The 20,419-nt window shown below is 39.0% G+C and overlaps 1 protein-coding gene across 2 annotated transcripts in view; it reads right to left on the minus strand.

The window, feature by feature from the left end:
* The window catches only part of CFAP300 (cilia and flagella associated protein 300), a 31,642-nt gene extending 12,403 nt beyond the window's left edge, over positions 1 to 19,239 (minus strand). Inside the window, exons 1-7 of one of the 2 annotated variants that reach the window (XM_074817002.1) lie at positions 18,279 to 19,239; positions 17,999 to 18,157; positions 17,723 to 17,780; positions 10,726 to 10,781; positions 7,524 to 7,605; positions 6,096 to 6,168; positions 1,049 to 1,215 (exon numbers count right to left, since the gene is read on the minus strand). In XM_074817002.1, coding sequence (XP_074673103.1) covers positions 1,049 to 1,215; positions 6,096 to 6,168; positions 7,524 to 7,601 — 318 coding nt within the window. In that variant the 5' untranslated portion in view covers positions 7,602 to 7,605; positions 10,726 to 10,781; positions 17,723 to 17,780; positions 17,999 to 18,157; positions 18,279 to 19,239. Of the gene's footprint in view, positions 1 to 1,048; positions 1,216 to 6,095; positions 6,169 to 7,523; positions 7,606 to 8,032; positions 8,143 to 10,725; positions 10,782 to 17,722; positions 17,781 to 17,998; positions 18,158 to 18,278 lie in introns of those variants that run through there. The other variant, XM_074817001.1, reaches the window with a different exon arrangement.
* Positions 19,240 to 20,419: the final 1,180 nt, after the last annotated feature.

Below are 20,419 nucleotides of genomic sequence, written 5' to 3' on the forward strand. Positions count from 1 at the left end.
TAACTTTCCTACATCCAATATACCTAATTTTCAGAAAACAGTTCACACATACGCAACTTAGAAATAAATACATAGTATTTTGAACTGCTAGGCTACAAACCACATCTGAAATTCAAACACGAGCTTGAGTTCTCCCCTTTTCCCAGAACTTTACAAGACAGACCAGTATTTCAGGCCACATCCTGTAACCAGTGTCACTGGTTCAAATACATTGTCTTCAAAGGATTTGCCAAGTGCAAATGAGTGCAACTCTATAATTAAGTACTTATGTTGATTATATATACAAGGAAGAGCAAAATCCAGTTCACCCATACTATGCTTTGCTAATGCTAAACAAACATAAGTAAAAAAAAATTGGTTCAGCTTATGAAGTCAAAAGAAACACGGTGAAGACATACATTGATTAAGAGGGTGCCACTGTTAGATTCTTTTTCAGAATAATCTGCTCTCTGACAACTCCACTGGAGCACAACAAACAGTTTTTACCTTGCGGGCCTGTTCATGAGTTATATTTAGTCCGTTTCCAGTGTTACACTGAAAAATAATTTCCCTTTTCATAGTTTCCTCTCCCTTGTTTCAGTGAAAATACGTGAAGATGACTTTCCTTAAATGCTTTCACATATTATATGGTCAGCACTCCTGGCCAGGAATGCTTCAGGATGTAGCTATTGAGTACCTTCAGTTTCATCAACTACCTGGAAGGTTGGGTGAACTCATAGCTCTGCGTATCACTGGACCTTTCCATTGGCACCAATTGTTTTCTCTCCTAGGCAAATGAGTAGCTGCATTTCCCCCACACACATACCCAAGCACTGACTATTTGAGACAAGGGTAAGCAGAAGAAGGTTTTACCTTTTTCTCCTACCTAAAGAGGAAAGAGGACCCACCTGGAAAACAGCCATTGCTTTCACATATTCAGGTCCTGCAGTGCCTCAGTCATTTCTATCACATGGCTATCAACGCCCATTTTTACCATGGAAAATATACTGAAAAATGGTACCTAACAGAGTATGAAAAATTATAATAAATTATTCATTGCTATACTGACCTTCCTTAATTCATCAGAGACGAGAATATCATCGTAATAGTCATCATAACATTTCACAATATCTCCAGTTTCTCTAACAACTCCTCCAGAGTATAGCCGATCAAAAAATGACATGGAAATCTGTGTACAGGGCACCACTGTAGCTTCAATTTTTGTCACTTTGGAACCTGGAATATATAGGAAGGCTTCACTCCAAGTCTCTTGCAATAAATAATAGAATTTCTATGCACTAATGGTTTTACAGTAATTTGTAATTTGATACAGTATGGAAATAATCAACTTCTCTAAATGGTTGTGTGTGGCATATTCTTTAAAAAAAAAATACAGATCACATAAGTATGACTCAATCCCACAGTCCTTCAAAAAACAAAGCTAAGAAACAAGTGTAAAGAAAACATTAACTTCATCTGAATGGTACCTTCCATTCAGGCTCATGTGTCTGCTCCCCCTGTTGGTATCAACCGAAACAAGTAATAGATGAAACATATGGGAACTCAACATCAACCCTTAGAAATCATATTCCACAGTTTAAGCCTTAAAGAATCTGTGGACAAATACCAAATTTTGTGTACGTTCCCTTGATGGAGAGTGGTCAACAACATCACAATATTAAAAGGCTTTTGACCATACAATTAAAGATAAAATTAAGTGGCGTCCTGACAAACTGGCCTAAAGGATCACTAAAGACTAGCATTTAGAAAATGTCCAAATTTCACTCTAGGTGACAGTATTTCAGGAACAGAAACATGCCAAAACGAGATGTATGAACCATGATGCTTCCAAGAGCAGCTGTCATTTCATTCTGATCCTAATCTTCGCAAAAGCAGCATAACCTAAAATTTCTCTTGCCCCCACACTTCCTAAAAGTCTTTGAGATTTCTCTCATATATTATTACATGAAGATTATTTACTCATAGGTTAAGTAGCATCAGCATTTTGGTATCTAAACCCAGGCAAACTGTAACACCTATCTGATCAACACTAAGAAAAAAATTAAAGTTACAAGCTGATGGCTTGAAAATATGTCTACTTAAGCTAAAAATACTGGCATTAAATTTTATTATTATTTTATTGGGCCAATGTGATGTAAAGAAAATCAGCTATAGAGAAAAGCTCAGCATTTAATTGCTTGGCTTCACATCTATAGACATGGTTATGAGAAAGGATACCTTTTAAGAAAGAAAAAAAGTTTAGGACATTTTCCTACCTGTCCACATAGTGACTATCAAAAAATAATCAAATTATGTAACCAAAATCACAAGTCTGAAAAAACAGGACTTACAGCCTCACAACATAAGAAAAAAACCAAACTGATTTTTATTTATTTATTTATGTTCCCTCCCACCCCCTCACCTACAGACACCTCTAACTTCTAGTTCTCCAGCTTCCTTTCACAAGGATAGGATTTTTATTTTACAGAGATTTAATAAGAGCTAAATAAGCCTCTAAAATAGAAATTATTTTCTGAAGACCTATGAATCAAAAACTGAGTCAAGCCTAATAAAAATCAGATGTTAAATGACTTGAGAAAAAAAGAGACATCTTATATTTTCCCAGTTATTGAGCTCAATGTATAAGAAATTGAGATATTTATAGGCCTTCAAATTGTTAGGATTTTATTGGGGGAGGGGGAGGAAAGGAGGCACACTTCTGCTCTGAAACAAGATTTTATGAAAGTTTTCATCAGGAAAAAAAATCAAGAGCTTTGTAATCTATTCAGTAGTTCAGAAAACCAAGCTATAAATGGAAAAGTTTAAATATACTGGAAGCTCCTATTCTCCATTTGAGAGGTGAGGTTTGAAATTGGAGACTCAGAATTTCCTGGAAAACAGTGACCAGTTTTAATAACACTGTAAAAGTGAGCAATAAAATAGGAAGAAGAAATGCCTTGACAGCTCTGCAAGTGGAAAACAAAGAGCCGAGAAGTACTGAAGCAGATTAAGCTTCTTAAAACAGCTAGCTCTGGAATATCTATAAAGTGCTGGCAATATACTTTTAAATGAACACGTTGCATACCTAGTATGGGGCAGATAAACCCCGGACTAGGTATATTTAGAATTCTTCCACAGTTTAAGAAAGATTTTTACCTCAGGGAAACACCTTGCAACTTACTAGTTACAAACCATTTTATATAGAAAATACACAAAGCAAGTTCGGTGCTCTGTACTAAGATGGTATTTCAAAAGTTAAAGGTGCAGGTTGATGATTTATAGGTTCAAATGACATCTAAAATTTTTGCAAATGATAACCTATAACAGTAGTCTAAAAAATTGCTGCTTTAAGATTACCTTCCAGATTTTAAACCACCATTCCAAAGACAAGCAATCATTAGAGCTTCAAGTACATATGGAAACTCAAGAATCTTAGGCAAATACTAAATTTTTATTTACACAAAAAGACAGTAACCCTATCCTTTTGAAGATAACTTTTCAAGTGTTAATTGAGCTTAAGCAGATACAGTCCTGCCTCCCCAAGACTGCTGACAGGTGCAAGGCCAGTAATGTGTCCAAGGAAAAACTACTATTTAGTTTTCACTGCAGCTATTTAAAAATGCAAGACTCAAGATATAAGTTGGTATGCATCAGATTTGTTCCTTTTGCTGCTTCTATTTTAGAAAGATGAGAGTAACAGATGAAGGGGGGGCTTAAAGCACATGACAGAACTATCAGGTACTCTGCCATGCAGTCAGGAAGAGGGGAAAAAATATTGCTAATACAGCAGACAAAAAAGTGTGGCGTAAGAATAGGTAATTAAATATCTGTCTGATCCGATGAAGCAGACTAGACAATATCCTTGTGTATTGTTTACCAAAAATGTTATATTTCAAGTAGTGTTAAAGCTGGAGTCCTTGAGACAATGTACTATTGTGGGATTCTACCAGGAATCCCTACATGTGGGGGACCTGAGAAGAGAGGTACATGTTGCATTCCTTGGGGACCCCATGTTTTATGCCACCTTTTGATCTAACAGATGGAGACTGAGGATATTACGGTCTGATAATATTAAGGTGAGGATGAAAAGCAGTCAAGAGAAGAATAAATTAGATTAGACACAGGGAAAAAAAAAAAAGTAATAAAGACCTTTTAGAAACAGATTTTAGGAAAAAGGGGACCACATCATGGAAAAAGACGAAAGGATTATGAAAACAAACTCTCCTGTAAAGTAATATTATATTGGTGTTTTATATAATGCTGACATTTTTCTGTGGGTCCATAAATACTTTCTGCCCAAGCTCACGGCGGGGAGAAGGGAGGTTTTTAAGAACCTATCTAAACCTCACTTATATTATGTATCCAAAATATTTCCCTCCTGAAAAAAACCCCTAACATTTTTGTTTGCAGGACAATAAATACAGTATTTGAATCAACATAGATCATGTAATTTTCTTCATATTTTCTAAAAAGCAAAATAAACCCATTTCCAGTATTTTCTTTCAGGAACAGGAACTTGTTTTTAAAAGAGTTACTCCACAGTGATAAGTAAATGATATACCTGGATTAATATACTGGCATCTCTGAAGAAGCAAATACTGGAAGACGAGTTTTTACCTCCTCCCACTCAAAGCTAATTCTTACTATATTTTCAAAAAATGCACATGAAGACTAAGTATAGAAAAATGTCCCAACATTCCTCACCAAAAATAGGCAAAGAATGGGAAGATGAAATTTTAAGAGCAAATGGGGTATACCAGCTGTTCAGGATTTAGAAAGGGAACCCTTCCAGTCCTCAGAACAAAATGCATTACTTCTGCGCTGAGGAAGACTGAGCAGAATCAGGAGTTAAGCTGGGATACTTGGCAAGTGACCCTCCGCTCTTAACACGAGGTATGTAACCTACTGACCTCCTCTACAGGGACTGGCAAGTCACAGGCTAGACAGATAGCCTAAAAAAATTCTTGCCTAAAGCAGGAAAAAGTTTACCCACAGTTTGAAATATATTTATTTTCTTCTTGCTTGCCAGAGTGAAAAATAGGTACCTGAAGGGGAAATTGAGATATTTTTTGCATCTTGTATATTTCAATGGTTTTAACAGCTGAGTACAGTGTTTGGAAAATTGATTTTGCTGACAAAAAGGTGGCAATGTCTAGTGTCATTGTATATAGTGGGGAAAACCTATGCCAATTCCAGAGAATTGAAATGGAAAAGTTAGAAAATTCCCAAAGCTCCATTAAATATTTACACACAGTAAAGTATTTTCAGACAAACCTGAAGAACTGAGGACTTCCCACTACCCCCTTTTAAAATATTCCTAAGGAAAATCACTTCAGCAATATCAGAGTTCACATTATACATAAAATCCCATTACATTATCACATGCAATTTCCATGAAATTTTGTGTGTCATTTACATAATCAAAAATACAATTGCAAAATGGTGCCATAAAATCATGTGCTATTTGCTTTTGGTCTTTCTCCTTTAGTGTCTCATCTCCATCTACAGACATAATCAAGGTTATAAGCTGTTAATGATATGGCAACAAACTATAAGTCAACCTTATGCCATGATTGCAACTAGAGCAACCTATCACATGGCTCTCCTTCTGTGCCTAGATCGCTTTTGTTGTGCAGATAGCATATTTGCACAAGCTCGGGGCTGTGCTCTATCTAATCTTCTGTTCTCTCAACTTTAATTTGTAACAGAGCAATAATCTCAGATCTGTCCTAAGTAAGGTGGTTGCATCTGCAGAAGAGTGTCTTTCTTCAAATACTGTCTGAATAAGGTAGTACTATAATTCCACAATTAATGCAGTTGATTATGTCTGTATACATGATCAGGTCAGTTGGATGTCACAGATCATTTAAAACCACTTCTAGTAGCTTGGTTTATGGATCAATGCAAGGGTCAAGGGAAAAAAAATATAAAATGTGACAACTTAGTAACAAACTAGGTAAGAGTATTTTCTTATTATTTAGTAAGATAAGTCATTCTTTAAGATATTTCAACTAGGTGAAGATGCACATATATGAACTGTCATTATTACAAAATGGTAGAGGAAAATAGTTACAACACAGACTTTTTTATTTAAGGTTAATTTATTCTAAATTTACCCAATGTAGTCCATTGTCCTGAAGCTGAGAGCAACTTTAAACTGGAGTTCACATTCTGATCATTAAAAAATGCCTATAATATTCAAATAAGAGAACACAAGTTAATGAAATGAAACATAAAATCATAATTTATAGTGCCTTGGATACTTTCAAAGCAAATTATAAGGATCCAGTTAGTAAGTAGATTCTGTATGATCTTTCAGTTTGGGTACTAAATATCAGACCACCAAATACATGTTTTTGTAACTTTGTGTAGCCAGTGTCTTTTATATACTCAAGATATCTTCATGTACATAATGATATATGCAGTACTAAGCTTTTACAGTAAAGCACTTTTAGTCCAAGAACACATAAAAAGGTTGTATGAAATCTTTGGAGGTACAGAAAATGGAAGAAGAGATGAAACAATTCTATCTCTCCATGCAATGTTGTTGAAGTAAAAAGTGAAATGTTAAGTATGATTGTAAAATTTACATTTTGTAAATAAATTTGAAGTTGGAGAAGTGTAGAGACACACAAAAGTTATTAAACAGATACAGAAGAAATCCTAAAGTTATTGAAGGGATAGAGAAGATATTCCACAGTAAGACCTGAAGTATTCAATCTCATTGATTTATCAATTAAAATAGTAATGTTGGTAGCTGACAAGTTTAAATGATAGATAAGCCAATTAAGAAAACCCACACATGTATATGCATACATGCAGAGTGAATAATCATTGAAGAAGCTGCTAAGAAAATGATGGATTTTTCAGTCTCTGCATCACCAAATCTCTTTACCACCTCTCTGGGATACAGAGAGATCAGACTATACAATGTAATGGTCCCTTTGTTCTCAATTAATTCACAGCTACTCAGAATTCATCATTTCATAGTGATATTTTCATATTTTTAATTCCAAAGAACCAAGCATTGAGAAGGCAAATGCATATTTTGTAACCTTCAATCATTTGAAATGTTTATCAGTGGGAGATGAAATATTGGTGTGTTTCTATGTGAATTTCTTTAAAATACAAACAGGTTGAATTCCTTATCCAGGTTAACAATATAAAGTAGACATACAACAAATCAAAGAGTTGTTTTTAAAACACTGTTTAAAGTCTCCCCCAGGTGGACTTCCCAACATTAAACACGGTGGCCAAGAGAAGCATCCAGTTCAGATTTCCATTCTTGGGAATCTTGAATGACTAAATTGTTCCCTCTTAAAATAGAGTAACATTAGCACAGGCTGAAATATTTTTACTGGACAATACAGTTAACCCACAAAGTAAGACCTGAGCACCACACCTAAATCACCTACTTTCAAGGGAGACAGTGAGCAGGTGAAGAGCATGCTAACACTGCTACAATGTTTGCCATTATGCAGTTTTCCAATAGCTGTATTTTAATGGAAAAAAAGTCAACTTAAATATAAAGGACTTAGAGCTACCATAACAAATTCATCCTTCTGATAGGGCTTAAACTGCTGGTCAAAACTGAACGCTTGAGCTGTGATCCTGCCTTGCATGGACCTGAAATGGAAAAACGAGATTACATCTTCTGCAGACATACTAGGTACTTATACACTCTGCAAATTTTCCTAGGTACACTACATAAAGTGCTATTCTGACCAATAATTACACTTTTCTTTTTTTCATTCTCACTTATAACCGCCTCCCTCCCCTCCTCGCAGGGGTGGGGGATGCACAACCGCTGCTCAAGCAGGATTAGAGCAACGCTGCGAAGCTGAACTAGATCTTGGCTAACTTTGGACTGGAAGACTTGTACCCCGCAACAAGCGTTTTACGTGCCTGAAAAACATCGAGGAGAGCCCTGAGGGCGCGGTGGCGGCCTCAGCCCTCAGCCCCGCCCGCCCTTTCCCCTCCCTCGCTCCCGCCTCTCCTCGCCCCCCGCCCCCTCCCGCGAGGTGCCTCTCGCCGCGGGTTTTCCCCCTCCCACCATTTGAGGAGTCGGTCCGCGGTGTCCCTGTTCTCCAGGGAGGAGAAAGTTTTCTGGGGCAGGGAGCGGAAGACGAACCCCGCCGCGCAGCGCCGACGCCCGGCCGACATCTTCCAGCGCCGCCGGCGGCTCGGCGGTTGCCGTGGAAACGGCGCCGCGCAGGCGGGGCTCTGCCGGCGCGCGCCAGCCGCGGGGCCCCGCCCGCTCACGAGCGTTCCGCCGCCCGGCGGGGCTGTCGCTCAGCGGGTCCCCGTGAGGGCCGCGAGGTACGGCTGTCCCCATTCTGACAGGATTTCTTTGATTTTTACGTGTAAAATCCCCTAATTAAACGTCAGACTTCTCCCCCCTCGCCTCTGCTCCTGTCTATGCACCGGGAAAACGCAGGCTTGCCAGAGGAGAGCCTAGCAGACCAGCACGCAAAGTCAGGGACTGCTGTTGCTGGCTTAATCAGCACCACCCCCAATAACTTAATGCCAAAACAAATTATGAAAAGCGCAAAGTTATGAATTATGAAGCTCTAATGAATCAGGGCTGCTTCTTGCTTCCCAGGGTGTCAAGCCTTTTGGGAATAGCGAGGATGTGCTTTCAAGCTCTTCCCAGTGGAAAATTTAAGGAAAGTACATCATTACTTAAGTTATTTTTAAAGTCCAGTAAAGCAAGAGGCACCTTGCAAAATTTGGGGAATTTCCTGCCTTTTGCAGGGAAAGCAGTTTAAGGCTGCTGCACATCTTACACTATATCCTTTAGCAATCCACCTCCCTCCAAAACCAGCTCTCACTTGGCTGCAAATCTCCAGAAACGTCATTTTCCCGTTAATCTGCTGCTCAGGCTAAACAGCAGCCCTGTTTCTAATAAATTTAGCAGTGGTTTTGTTTGCTTTTAATAATTTTAAGAATTAAGCTGAATCACATTCAATTTGATTAGAAAGCAGAAGAGAAAGGTTCAGCGTGCTGCGACAGTGGGGAGCAAAGCTGAAACTGCTGACATGCACTCTCATGTCTCATCGACCTCTAAAAGACATCCTACATATTTAACTTGTAAGACATGTTAGTCAAACAGGCTTGTACCAAATGAATCCAGAAGAAGTAGATATCATAAGCCTGTTAAGAAACCCAGCTTTAACATTGTTTCAGTAGAATTCATTGCTCACTACATACTAAATTTTGTAAAAGAGTGCGTACACCAACGGGCTACAGTTCAGTAGACCAAGTTATTGTGTAGCAGCTATGTGGTACTTAAGGATCTATTTCCTTGTATCTTCTCCATTCTGTTTTCTCCAGGTGTTTTCCCACAGACTTCCATTTTTTTTTCCAAAAAATTTTACTTAGACCTAAACAACGATGGAAAATAAAGCTATGCTATACTTCAAGACATTTAAATGGTAAACAGTTCAAGAGGGGATAAAGTGTGCCTTTCTTCTTAGTATTTAAATATGATCTAAAGAGGAGGCACCTGAAACAAATTATTATAACCTTATTCTCAACACGTCTCCAGCACTACCTCATCTGTTAAACTCCTCTTGCCACTAATATTACTAGCCAGAGATTAAATAGCCAAAGTGAAAGAACTGGTTTGGTCAGGGAGTGATGTGCAGCAACAATGACCAAACACATAAATTCTTAATTTCGAGTTGTGTGGACTCAAATACAGGATTAAAACACAAGAGCGAAACTTTAGGTCTTTTGCGGCAAAAATTCCTACTGACTTTAGTGAGGATTTTCTCCGATTAAAGTGTTGAATCAACAAGCATATGCTTAAATCCCACTGAAATCTAGAGTGTTTAAATGCTTTGAGGAATCAGGAGTAAGGAAATGAGTAAGACTTCAGGACTGGCTCAGAAGGATCAGGACAGGAAGCTCTAAACTATAGAATTAATTTCTTTAATGTTGTGCCATCTACCTATCACAGTTTTATAATTCAACATTTCCAGTTTTAAGCAGTTTACAGTAATAAAAGTTAAACTGGGACTCTCAGTTTAAACACTGACCTCATTATCTGATGTCATTCACAACAGCCTGAAGTAGAAAGTCAGGTACAGTACTCTTTTAAACACAAACATTTAACTTATTTTTTTAAAAGCTAAGGATTTTATGGTCTCACAGAAGATATTTGGAGGGCAGAAGATATATTTTTCTACTGCAGAATGAAGTCTTGTAAGTATATATTATTAAGAAATAGAAGTCCCTCACTTTTTACCAGACCAATTTTCAGCACTGTTTGTTTTTCACATATTTACTTATATGTGATTTTGAAGAGTTTTAAGGTGCTGAATAAACTGTGGGACTTAAGTGCAAAGCAAACAAACCAACCTTCCCATGGCAAACAAAAATCAAATTACAGAGGACCAGCCCTGCTGCACCTTTGCGAAGCGCATCAGTCTTTAAGGCAAAGGTCAGCTGGTGACAGAGCAGCAGCCCATTCCAGTCAGGGAGGTAGCAAAGAACCTGAACAGCGGCTCCTCCCTTCCTCCTGCAGAAGTCTTCAGCATCGTTAAGCCACAGGGAAAGGGATAATTATCAGTATACATATGTGAAATAAATTAGTCTTTCTAGTGTTAAAATATTGTAGGAAAAGTCTGATGGAGGGTAAATTAAAGTCCAGATCCTGCATCTTGTCTGTAATGAGGACTAGAACCCCCCAGAACAGAAAGCACTGTACACCACACTGTAGTGAAGCTCCCACAAAAGACTCACGGCTATCAATGTCCAATTGTAGGCGCTTGCACTGATAAAAGACTCCAGGTTCAACTCTGCGAGAGAAACAGAAGCCAGTTAGAAGCCAATTAAAAATATCTCTAAATTAGCAAACAGGAAAGACTGTGGTATATCCGCATTCCCCCTTTTCTCCACCTGCACCCCGAGTGTTGCCCTTCAGTAACCCAAGGCTGCAAGGCAGGAGTACCTGTTGGCTCCGGAGCCAGACTCTGGATCCTCAGGTGAAGGCAGGCATCAACACCTCTGCTTGCAGAGAACTGCCAGAGGTTTTCTTTTAAAACACAACCAAAGGGCTCATGGTGGCCAGCTTAATACCATGCACCTCAAGCCCTCACCCAGGAAGAGGGAGATCTGGATTTCAACCTTTTTGGGCATGAGGAAGTCCAAGCTCACAGTTTTTAAATGCCTCAACTACTAGGGCTGGTGTCATGTCCCCTGAGTTAATCTGCCGCTGTCCTAGAAAGCTTATTTCTGCATCATAGTGTCAGGACACTGCAGAGACTCAGCAACCACTTTTTCCCAGAGATGTGACTGCCTGCACTCAAGGCCAGCTCTGCTGTGACCTTGGAACAGACAGCTGAGAGAAGAGCTGGGTGGGACAGAGCTACCAGGCACCTCAGTGGAAGCCTCATCCCCTTGGCTTGGGAGCTGTGTTTCAGCCCCAGCTGTTGCCCCTGCTTCTCACTGGAGCTGCATGGACAGCATGCCTGTGCCTGGTCATGAACCCCACCGATCCTGAGCCTGACCTCAGACTCAATCTGTCTCATCACTACAGACTAGTCTGGTGATCTGGACTTGTTGAATGTGGCCACTGTCACCAGATCTGCTTTGATGTTCTGGTTGGGGGGATGTTCTGGCTGCGGGACGGCGGTGTCGGGGAAGACACTGCCCCACCAGACTCACTGCACCTTCAGCTCCCAGCTCAGCCCATTTTACAGAGCAGCCTCCTCTTACTGCTGCCTGACACACAGTATGTGGTAAAAAGACGGTTATGTTTATGCTAGATTGTCTGTGTTGCCTGTTTTAGTTTAATCAACTTGGTGTATCTGACTGTTCCATTAATAACCTCTGTTTCCAAAGGACGTGTGATATATTGCTTTATACGTGCGCTACAGCCTATTGTGAGGCTTAATTCAAAAAGCAATGCCAAAATAGATAATTTACAATTTGCATCATAAACAGTATTTAGCGATAAGTAGTGAAGAAAATACTTGAGGCTAAATATCAAAAGTGAGTTTAGGCATCAAAGCAACAAGCTTTGCAATGCCTGAATTTTCTTTGGTCCTCAAAAAAGAAACACGGGATGCTGGAGATGCACAGTAAGGATCAGAGTGAGGCTCAGGAAACTCAACACAATGTGTGTGACACCATCCAGGCCTATCAGAGAGGGAAAAAAGATGATTCGTGTGCTTAAGTCTCATATCTCTATTACAATTTACGTACTGCCCTGGAGATTCACTGCCTTAAAGCTCTCCTTTGAAGGCTGGTGTCTAAACCCCTTTTCTCTAAATCACATGTGGGTTGCGTTTTTTTTTAAACCCAGTAGAAGAGAAAAGGGTTACTGAGCTGCTATTTCTCTTTTCAAGCAATACATGAGTTGTTCATATACACAAGTAGCAATTAAGATGCCCAGTTTCAAATTCACCTTATGTTTTGAGAGTTTAGCGCTATGCCCCCTTACTTCTAGGACCGCAAGACAAAACCACACAGCTTACATACATAGTTCTCATACACAGTTTACATACAAAAGCTTACAAGGCATCTGGGTAATTGTATCTCAGAAGCTGTTTCCCTATGTAGAAAATAACATTTTACTATAGTAGTTGGAGAACATAAGCATGAATTTGTCTCTATAACTTCTTGGTTAGGGCCTTTAGGAGGGAGGGGGAAACTCTGGGGCATGTTCCAAGTGCCAAAGATTGTTTGTTACTTTTATCTAGTGACTGCCTGTCTAATATGAAGTATTGAAGTAATCTTGGATTTAGGCATGCAAATTCTTCAGCAATCCTATTTTAAATGCTTTTTACTGATTCTAAGTGCTTTTTTGTCCTTATTATTCGTAGACAATTCTGTAGCCATACCGCAAGGTGTTCTGTTAGTTACCCAGCACAGTTTTTACATATATATTAAGAACTAAATTTTGCCTATAGACATGCTTTTTGTGATTTTTGATGCTCATATCTCTTGTCTTGAAAACAAATTCCTTTCAAGTGTAACAGTTCCTTTCCCTTATGGTTGGACTAGATGATCTTCAAGGTCTTTTCCAACCTAGATGATTCTGTGATTCTGTGATACATGCAAGAGTACAGCAGGCTACAGGGTGTGCTGGTTTTCTCTGGACAGTGATTAGGGGTTTTGTAGGAGGTCTAGATGGTGGAGGCTTGATTCAGTTGCCTGAACTTGGTGTCTGCTACCATTTAAGATCCCTCAAGGGACTGGGACATTTTCATGGGGCTATCAGATATGACACAAGACCTAGAAAAGACCTATGCTCCTCCAGACTGGTGGCTGGAGGTCAGATGGACATTTCAAATGGTGCTAGACCTCGAGGTGAGAGCTGAGACCTGGGGATGTGTTTCAGCTCCAGAGTCTAATTTTAGATGTCTACTTGTAGACATTTACAGGTCAGCTAAACTTCCATTATCATCAGGGAAGATCAAGATCTCAATTTAATTGCATAGAGAGGCATTTCAGATGCCCAAGGTACCTTTCAGGTTGCCCCAGATACCCCTTTTCTGATTTTCTGGAGTGACAGCTAGAGGCTGAGTCTATTCTACATAATGATATATCTTGTCTGAGATGAATTCAGAGATGAATTCCAGCTGTGGAGGTGCTGGCTGAGTGGCTGAAAAAGCACACCTGTCCCTTCTGCTGTAAATTTACTTACTATCCCTCTTAACTCTGTACACCTATACTCTTGATAAAGCGTCTAAGACTATTACCTTCCCCACCAGTATTTTGTGCGTCCCAGTTTAGCCCCACTCCCCCATACCTGTGATTAAATTACAGCTCTCTCCAGGATCCCAGTTCCTGTGCACCTTCCCTTGCTCCCTCTCACCTTTGGAACATTGTACCAGCCTTGGGTTACTTTGTCCCTTCCCCTCCCACTGACCCTCGGGGATCTTTGCATCCTGTACTGCTCTCTGTGCCGTATCGTTTGTGTCTCACTCGTAGCTCCTTCACTATACATACCAAAGCCAGACAGTTGTTGAATTTCATTAAAAATAGTGGGCAGAAATATCACCACTATCTTTTTCACCATTTTTTCTTCTCTGAAAAAGCTATATACAACACTATTACTATATTTAAAGTGATACTTTTTGCATATTTTATATTGGACTACTGAATTACAGACGAGTTATAAGCATATCACTAACGTATACTCCTTGGGTGCTTATTCTGTTACTTATTCACCTTGATATTCCATGTCTTTCCTTTCTTATCGAATGGAATTTTATAGTTTTCCATTTTTGGGTTATCAAAACCAAAATTCAGTCAGCACTGAGGCGTTACGGGGAGTGATACTTCATTTGAGGAGTTTATAAAGGTTTCAGTGAGGAAAAAGGAAAGCTTCATTTCAGAAGGAAACTGGGTGTGGTTATCCAGCAGGATATATTTACCAAAAATACTGTTAGTTTGACTTTGGAGAAAAGTGTGTGTATCGTAATTAGCAAGCAACAAGCAAAGCCTTGCCTACAGTATTGATTTTACGCTGAGAGGGATACATCAGTGACAAATCTCAATGTAGCTTGGCATGAATGGTTTGAAATTAGGATATTTAAGACCCACAGAGACCTTGATTTCTCTCCTGCAGTGCATGTGAGCTGAGTGTTTATGAACATGTCTCATGTATGCAAGCTACCCATCAATATACTTTGCTTTGAAAAGTCTACCTAGTGAAAATCAGATGGTCTCAGCTGCTGTAAAAGTCAAAGGCTATGAAGGGTTAAGTCTAACTGCATTTTTTTTTTCCTCATCAAGAGGGTGGGGTTAAGGCAAGGAGGGAAGCTATAAACATGTAAGATTTGGAATGTAGCACTGTTGCCTAACAAGACCTCTGTCTTTGACATTAAATTCAGTCTTTTTTCAGGGCTGGCAGGCAAAGCAAGTTCTATTGCTCTCTTAAAAGCTGGGTAAAGAGGTCACGTGACTTTTGCTTTCATAAAAATAGCTTTTATTGCAAAATCCAGTTCCCTTTGTCTGATGTTTATACTGGTTAAACAAAGTTTATGAAGTGTTATAAAATAAGGTACCCAAGTGTTGTCTTCCATTCAGTCTGACAAGCATCCTTCATTGCATAAACATGAATCTTAACCTAGGCCGTCTGCGAGGCTGGCAATCTAAACCCTGAACCATTCTGGGAGGGTGGAGAAACTGCTGTGTTTTCGGATTTGTTTACCAAAATTATGAGGTCTTTGCTGAACTGCAATATTTGTTCTTTGACCTTTATAAAATGCCTTATGTTTGGGGAGTTATTTTAAACCATTTAGTCTAAATTCCTATGCAGATTTATTCTTGCTATTGTTTTCAATTATGTAAGGAAATCTAGTCTATTCTGTTCTTCCTAGAAAGGGGAGGAAAAGATGGGCTCCACTGTGAATTGCTTCATTTGAGCTTTGGAGAACTGAAGTCAGTTCCCAATATGATCACAAATCTTCTACTGCAGTTTAAGCAAGTAATTTAGCACTAGACCCACAAAGGACATAGAAGGTAGCATTGCTGGGCTGAGATGCCCATCAGGATCCCGATTCTTAGTTACTTGTCTGGGCTACCACTTCAAAATGTGAATAGTTACAGAGATCCCCCCAAAAGCCACACTCTAAAAAAAAAAAGATGCCTAAACTAGCCATCAGGAAACAGTATCTGACAGAAGTTTCATGTGAATTATGAGAACTGAGGTGTGCCCTTGGATTGAAGTCTCCCTGATTTTCAGTTGAATACTCTGGCCACTAATTCTAATGTTGTTTTTGTGCTCTTCAGCCCAACAAGTATTATGCTTCTACACAAAGAGAGACAGTTGCAACAGCAAGACTGACGGAGATCTGTCCTGTACTGCCCTCTGATCTGGAAGTTTTAAAAGGCAATACATGAACACACATTTCCGGTATGGGTAAAATCCAGCTTTACCCACACAGATGAAAGGATAAGGGCAACACAGCCACTGACTCTCTCCTCTTGTGCAGGATTCTGTCTACCAGACAGCTCTGGGAATGCTTTACTGAATTGGGCTTTGGAAGTCACATAAAAGAGGAAAGTCTACACTTTGAATCCTGATGCTATTTAGGTGTAGGACAGATGTTCCACAAAGTCAAGATTAAGATCACTGTAGCCTTGTCCACAAAAATAAAGAAAACACTGAGGAAAGTGTTTTTGGGGGGATTTTTTAATTTTATTTTCCTTGAAATTTTCCAGGTGACTTTTTTTCTGTTTTCCTCCACAGTTATGACTTCTGCAGCAGCCAATACACTATCAGCAAGGACATTTAATTCTAGAGGTAACGCCAGTACCTCCTGTCATGGAAAAGGCAGAGTAAGAGAGACGGTTGATGCAATTTGACCTGCTCAAAGTGAGATTAAGATTCTGCAAGAAAGCTGGTGATAATGGGTTCCTGCTAAGCATCAGGCACTATGACTGTCCTTGTTCACCTCTGCCGATTCAACTCCGGGGCAAACTTGTCTAGGGATCTAAGGATAATAAATGCCTGGAAGCAGATTGGCACCCCTGTAAATGTCTGAAGCAAAAAGTTCTTGTTATTCTGTTCAACCTAAGAGACAGGCTGTAGCAATCAGGACTAATTGAAGAGTGAGGGTAGCCTTTCAAGGACCTTTCAGGGATATCTCTTTTGGGTGCATTAAGGCAGCAGTGCCTGAAGTCAACAAATACAGGATCAATTTAGAAAACGCTGGTGTTGTCAAAACAAAACTGTCACCCAGTTTGAACAAAAACTTGACATTTCTTCATTTCCTACAGAAGAAACAGGAAATAGGTTTCTAAATAAGTAACCATTTTGGTTTGAGTTCCAGAAATTCTGTGGCTAATTCTTACCTGTTGGCGAATTTGGGGCTTTTTGTCAGTGTTGGAGAAGTCTACAGGGTTTCTACAGTAGTCAGGAAAGCCCCATGGAGTCTCCCAGGGCAGAGCTAAAAGTGTAAAACTTGGGTTCCACACCTTATGATAGAGGTCACCGAGTGTCCAGGCTTCTTCTTCGGAGCCAGGGTGAAGCCCTCACTAGAGTTAGAAATTTTAGGCTCTGGGAACAACAGTATACAGTCTAGAAATCCAGCTCTATCTGCACAAGACATCTGTCTTGAATTCACAAGTCAAGGAAGACCAAGCTCCTGATTATCCTACCAAGCAGTGTTTTTCTGGTGGCAGGAAACTAGGAGGGTTTTTATTCAGAATTCTCCATGAGTTTTGGTGAAGTTGATTTTGATTCATACAAACTTCCAGTTACACAACAGAGAATGTGATTGCTATGTTAGCTTTGCAAACTCCTCCTCCTGGATCAGTTGGTGTTTTTATCCTCTATTTTCTATTCTAAGCTGCTGTGTGATTTGCAATGTTAAATACTGATCTCCTGACAGTAGTATGCCTCAGAACTCATGTTGAAGAAAACAATTCCCCTCCCCACATGCAGGTCCAAGACTGCAAGAAGAGTGTGGAGCTCTTGTTTATGGGTATGAAATGTGTGGCCTAAATCTTCTGCATGTCCTCTGGTAGGAAAACCAAATCAGAGACCTCACCACTTTGTCTACAGATGCCAATAGATAAGAAGGCATATTCACTAATTTGCTTCTGTAATTTATCTGGTGAGAATAAATTTGCACCTGCAAAACAATTGAACAATAAGGCTGCTGCAAATCCAAAGTATAGCAGGACAGTATACTTTGCAAGTGCAAAACCTTCTTCTAGAATCTGTCCTTATATTGTATTCACCACCAGGTGTTTCCGTCTCCTTTCAGTCCTTGGGTCTTACCAATCACACTGTGTAGTTAGAACTTCATCATCAGTCCCATCTTCCCTTTGACTCCTTTCTGAAAGAATCAGTATAAAAGAGATGAGCTTCCTCTTACTCTTCCAAATGACTTCATATAGCTCAGTTACTAAAGCGATACTGTCCTGATGAGGAAATTACTAACTTATTCTAAGATATGGGCCAGATAAGACTCTCACTTGTTTGTTATTCTGCACAGTATCATTTGAATAAAATGATATGCAAATGCTTTCATAAAGTGTTTCCAAGAATATATACCTTTTACTTGGAATAGCAAGAAGCCAAATTGAGCCACAAACTATGAAAATTGATGGAAACCAGTCAGTTCCATCCCCTGCAAAAGAGAATGGATTGTCTTTCCCGTTCAGCTGACATGATGATGAATGGATAATCTGCTTGCATTCCTTAGCAATGAGTCTGAAAGAGAAGTAGCAACATTTTACTTTTATTTTAATACTTTCTGTATTTCAATGTCTAAATTAAAATTATTCTTGCTAGAGCTTGATCTAAGAACTGATTGCTAGAGGTTTCAACTTACAAACTTCAAAATCAGAAGTCCTGACAGAAGGATGTGAGGTCTTTTTCTTCTAATGGATGCATGATTTACAGTGCCCAGTCTGGCTTGCAGAGGGAACAATGGGATCATTGCCATTTTCTCTAAAGTTGCAGTTGTCCTCCTCCTAATCATGTTGTAGTCCAGCTGAGGAATATTTAGACTAGAGTGGTAAATGTTTGGGTATTAAGACCTTCTTAGGAAAAAAAAAAAAAAAGAATCAGTGAAGCAACATTTAGAGAAATTATTTATATAACAAAAGACCAAGAGATCCTTGCCAAAGTATAGACTAGTTGTGCCAGACATGTGCATCCAATAAAAGAGTTTGTAATCTGAAGGAGAGGTGTTAAGGGTTTTCAAGACTGTACCCAAGACACAACAAGTAGGGAAAGGATAAGGTGCTCTTAATAAATGCATAACTTCCTTCAGCGCTTACAAAATCATCTTTTGAATGCATTCAGAATGGTACACAATCTGATGTTTTATAAATCTATCTAGACATCTCCATACCTTTCAGAAAACATTATTTAATTTTCTAGAGAGCTTGTAAGCATTTCCTTATTCCATAAACACAAAGCGATACAAAGATTTTTCCAAAAGACTGTTCTAACAGAATTTATTATGCCCAACAAGCCTGGAATTGACTGTAAGGTCTTTTTTTTTTTTTTCATTTTCTTTTTCTTCTTAAAAGGTAAATTTAACTTAATTCATAAACAAGCTTTGCTACTGTATATTTTTTGTTGGGTTTTGGTTGTGTTGAGTTTTTTCTGAGTTTGGGTTTTTTTTTCCTTTCCTTGCTAGCTATTTCTCCATTTTAGGTCCCTGAAAATATTTCAGATACTATTTCCATTACAGTTATTGAGTTCTGCCTTTTATTTCAACAGCAGAAGGACTGGAATCATGCGTATTAATCATATGTGAATACCTCAAGATGCAAACATATCACTCTTGATAGATAATTAGGTTTTCAATCATAATATGTGATTTTAAAGAACATATTTTTAAAAGTTAGATTTAGAACACACATTGAGAGTTAATAAGGGAACAGCAGAGTATTCAAGGAATAAACAAGGGGTCTCAGGAAGTAATTTTTTATACCTATATATTTATAGCCTCTTATTTGTCGTAAATTAGATCAATTGGTGCCAAATATCCTGTGAACTGTAATTCTGGCAAATCATCAGGCTATAAGATAAATTTGATTAAGTTGGAAACACTGAAGGTAATGTTAGATATGTAAGGTGGCCCCTGCATAGAAGTATTCAGTTGTTAACAGAAAAACTTCAAACTCATCAGCATCTAGTTCCCTAAGGAAATTGAAATCATAGTCAGAGTTAACTTATCCCCATTCATTATGCAGTTAGCAAGCAACTTAAAAGATTGGCAGGCTCTACCTCTTTCCCTCTGGGGAAAAATAAACATAAAATTAAAGTGAATGCCCTTCCTAGGATCCTGTTTATTTTGAACATCTTCCTTATTCCAGGCTTTTATTTTAGCAAAATCAACATGTTGACTGCGTCCTAGTGGAGCATTGATAGTAAACCTGAACACTCCTTGCAACATTATCGGAAGAGACAGATTTCTCAAGCTCTCATCCTATCACTGGACAAAAGCCCTTAGCTAGACAATACAACAGTTTGATCTGTGGGAAAGGCGATGTTAAGAGCCCTAAATTGGCATTAAATGGAATCAGAATTGTTTGCTCCTTTTCATCTCATTAAACATACAGACACTTTGGCTGTGTTTATACTGCTGAGTTGATTCAAGCCTTGAGGGTGAATAGCGCTGACTGGGTTGTGTCCACACTCCACAGGGTCAACTCCCTCTACAACTGACTTCTCTTGGTGACAACTGAAGTGGTCCAAAACAGAGTCAAGGAGAGCACTAAAATTAAGCAATGTGACAATTAAGTGTGAATGCCTGAGCTCATTACCTGTAGTCTTTGGTTTAGCAGTATTGACACGCCCTAAAGAAAAAAATATCCAGTTGCTGTGAAAACTTAAAAACAAGCGACCAGAGCAACAGTGATGATGAATCCATTAGATGTGCGAGTCCACAGGGGTACGTGTCATAGCCTAGGAAGAGGGCTCCTCCCTAGGATTCTCAGTTATATTAATGTCTGGAGA

This window comes from Strix aluco, chromosome 2 (assembly GCF_031877795.1).
Source record: "Strix aluco isolate bStrAlu1 chromosome 2, bStrAlu1.hap1, whole genome shotgun sequence".
Classification (NCBI taxonomy): Eukaryota; Metazoa; Chordata; class Aves; order Strigiformes; family Strigidae; genus Strix; species Strix aluco.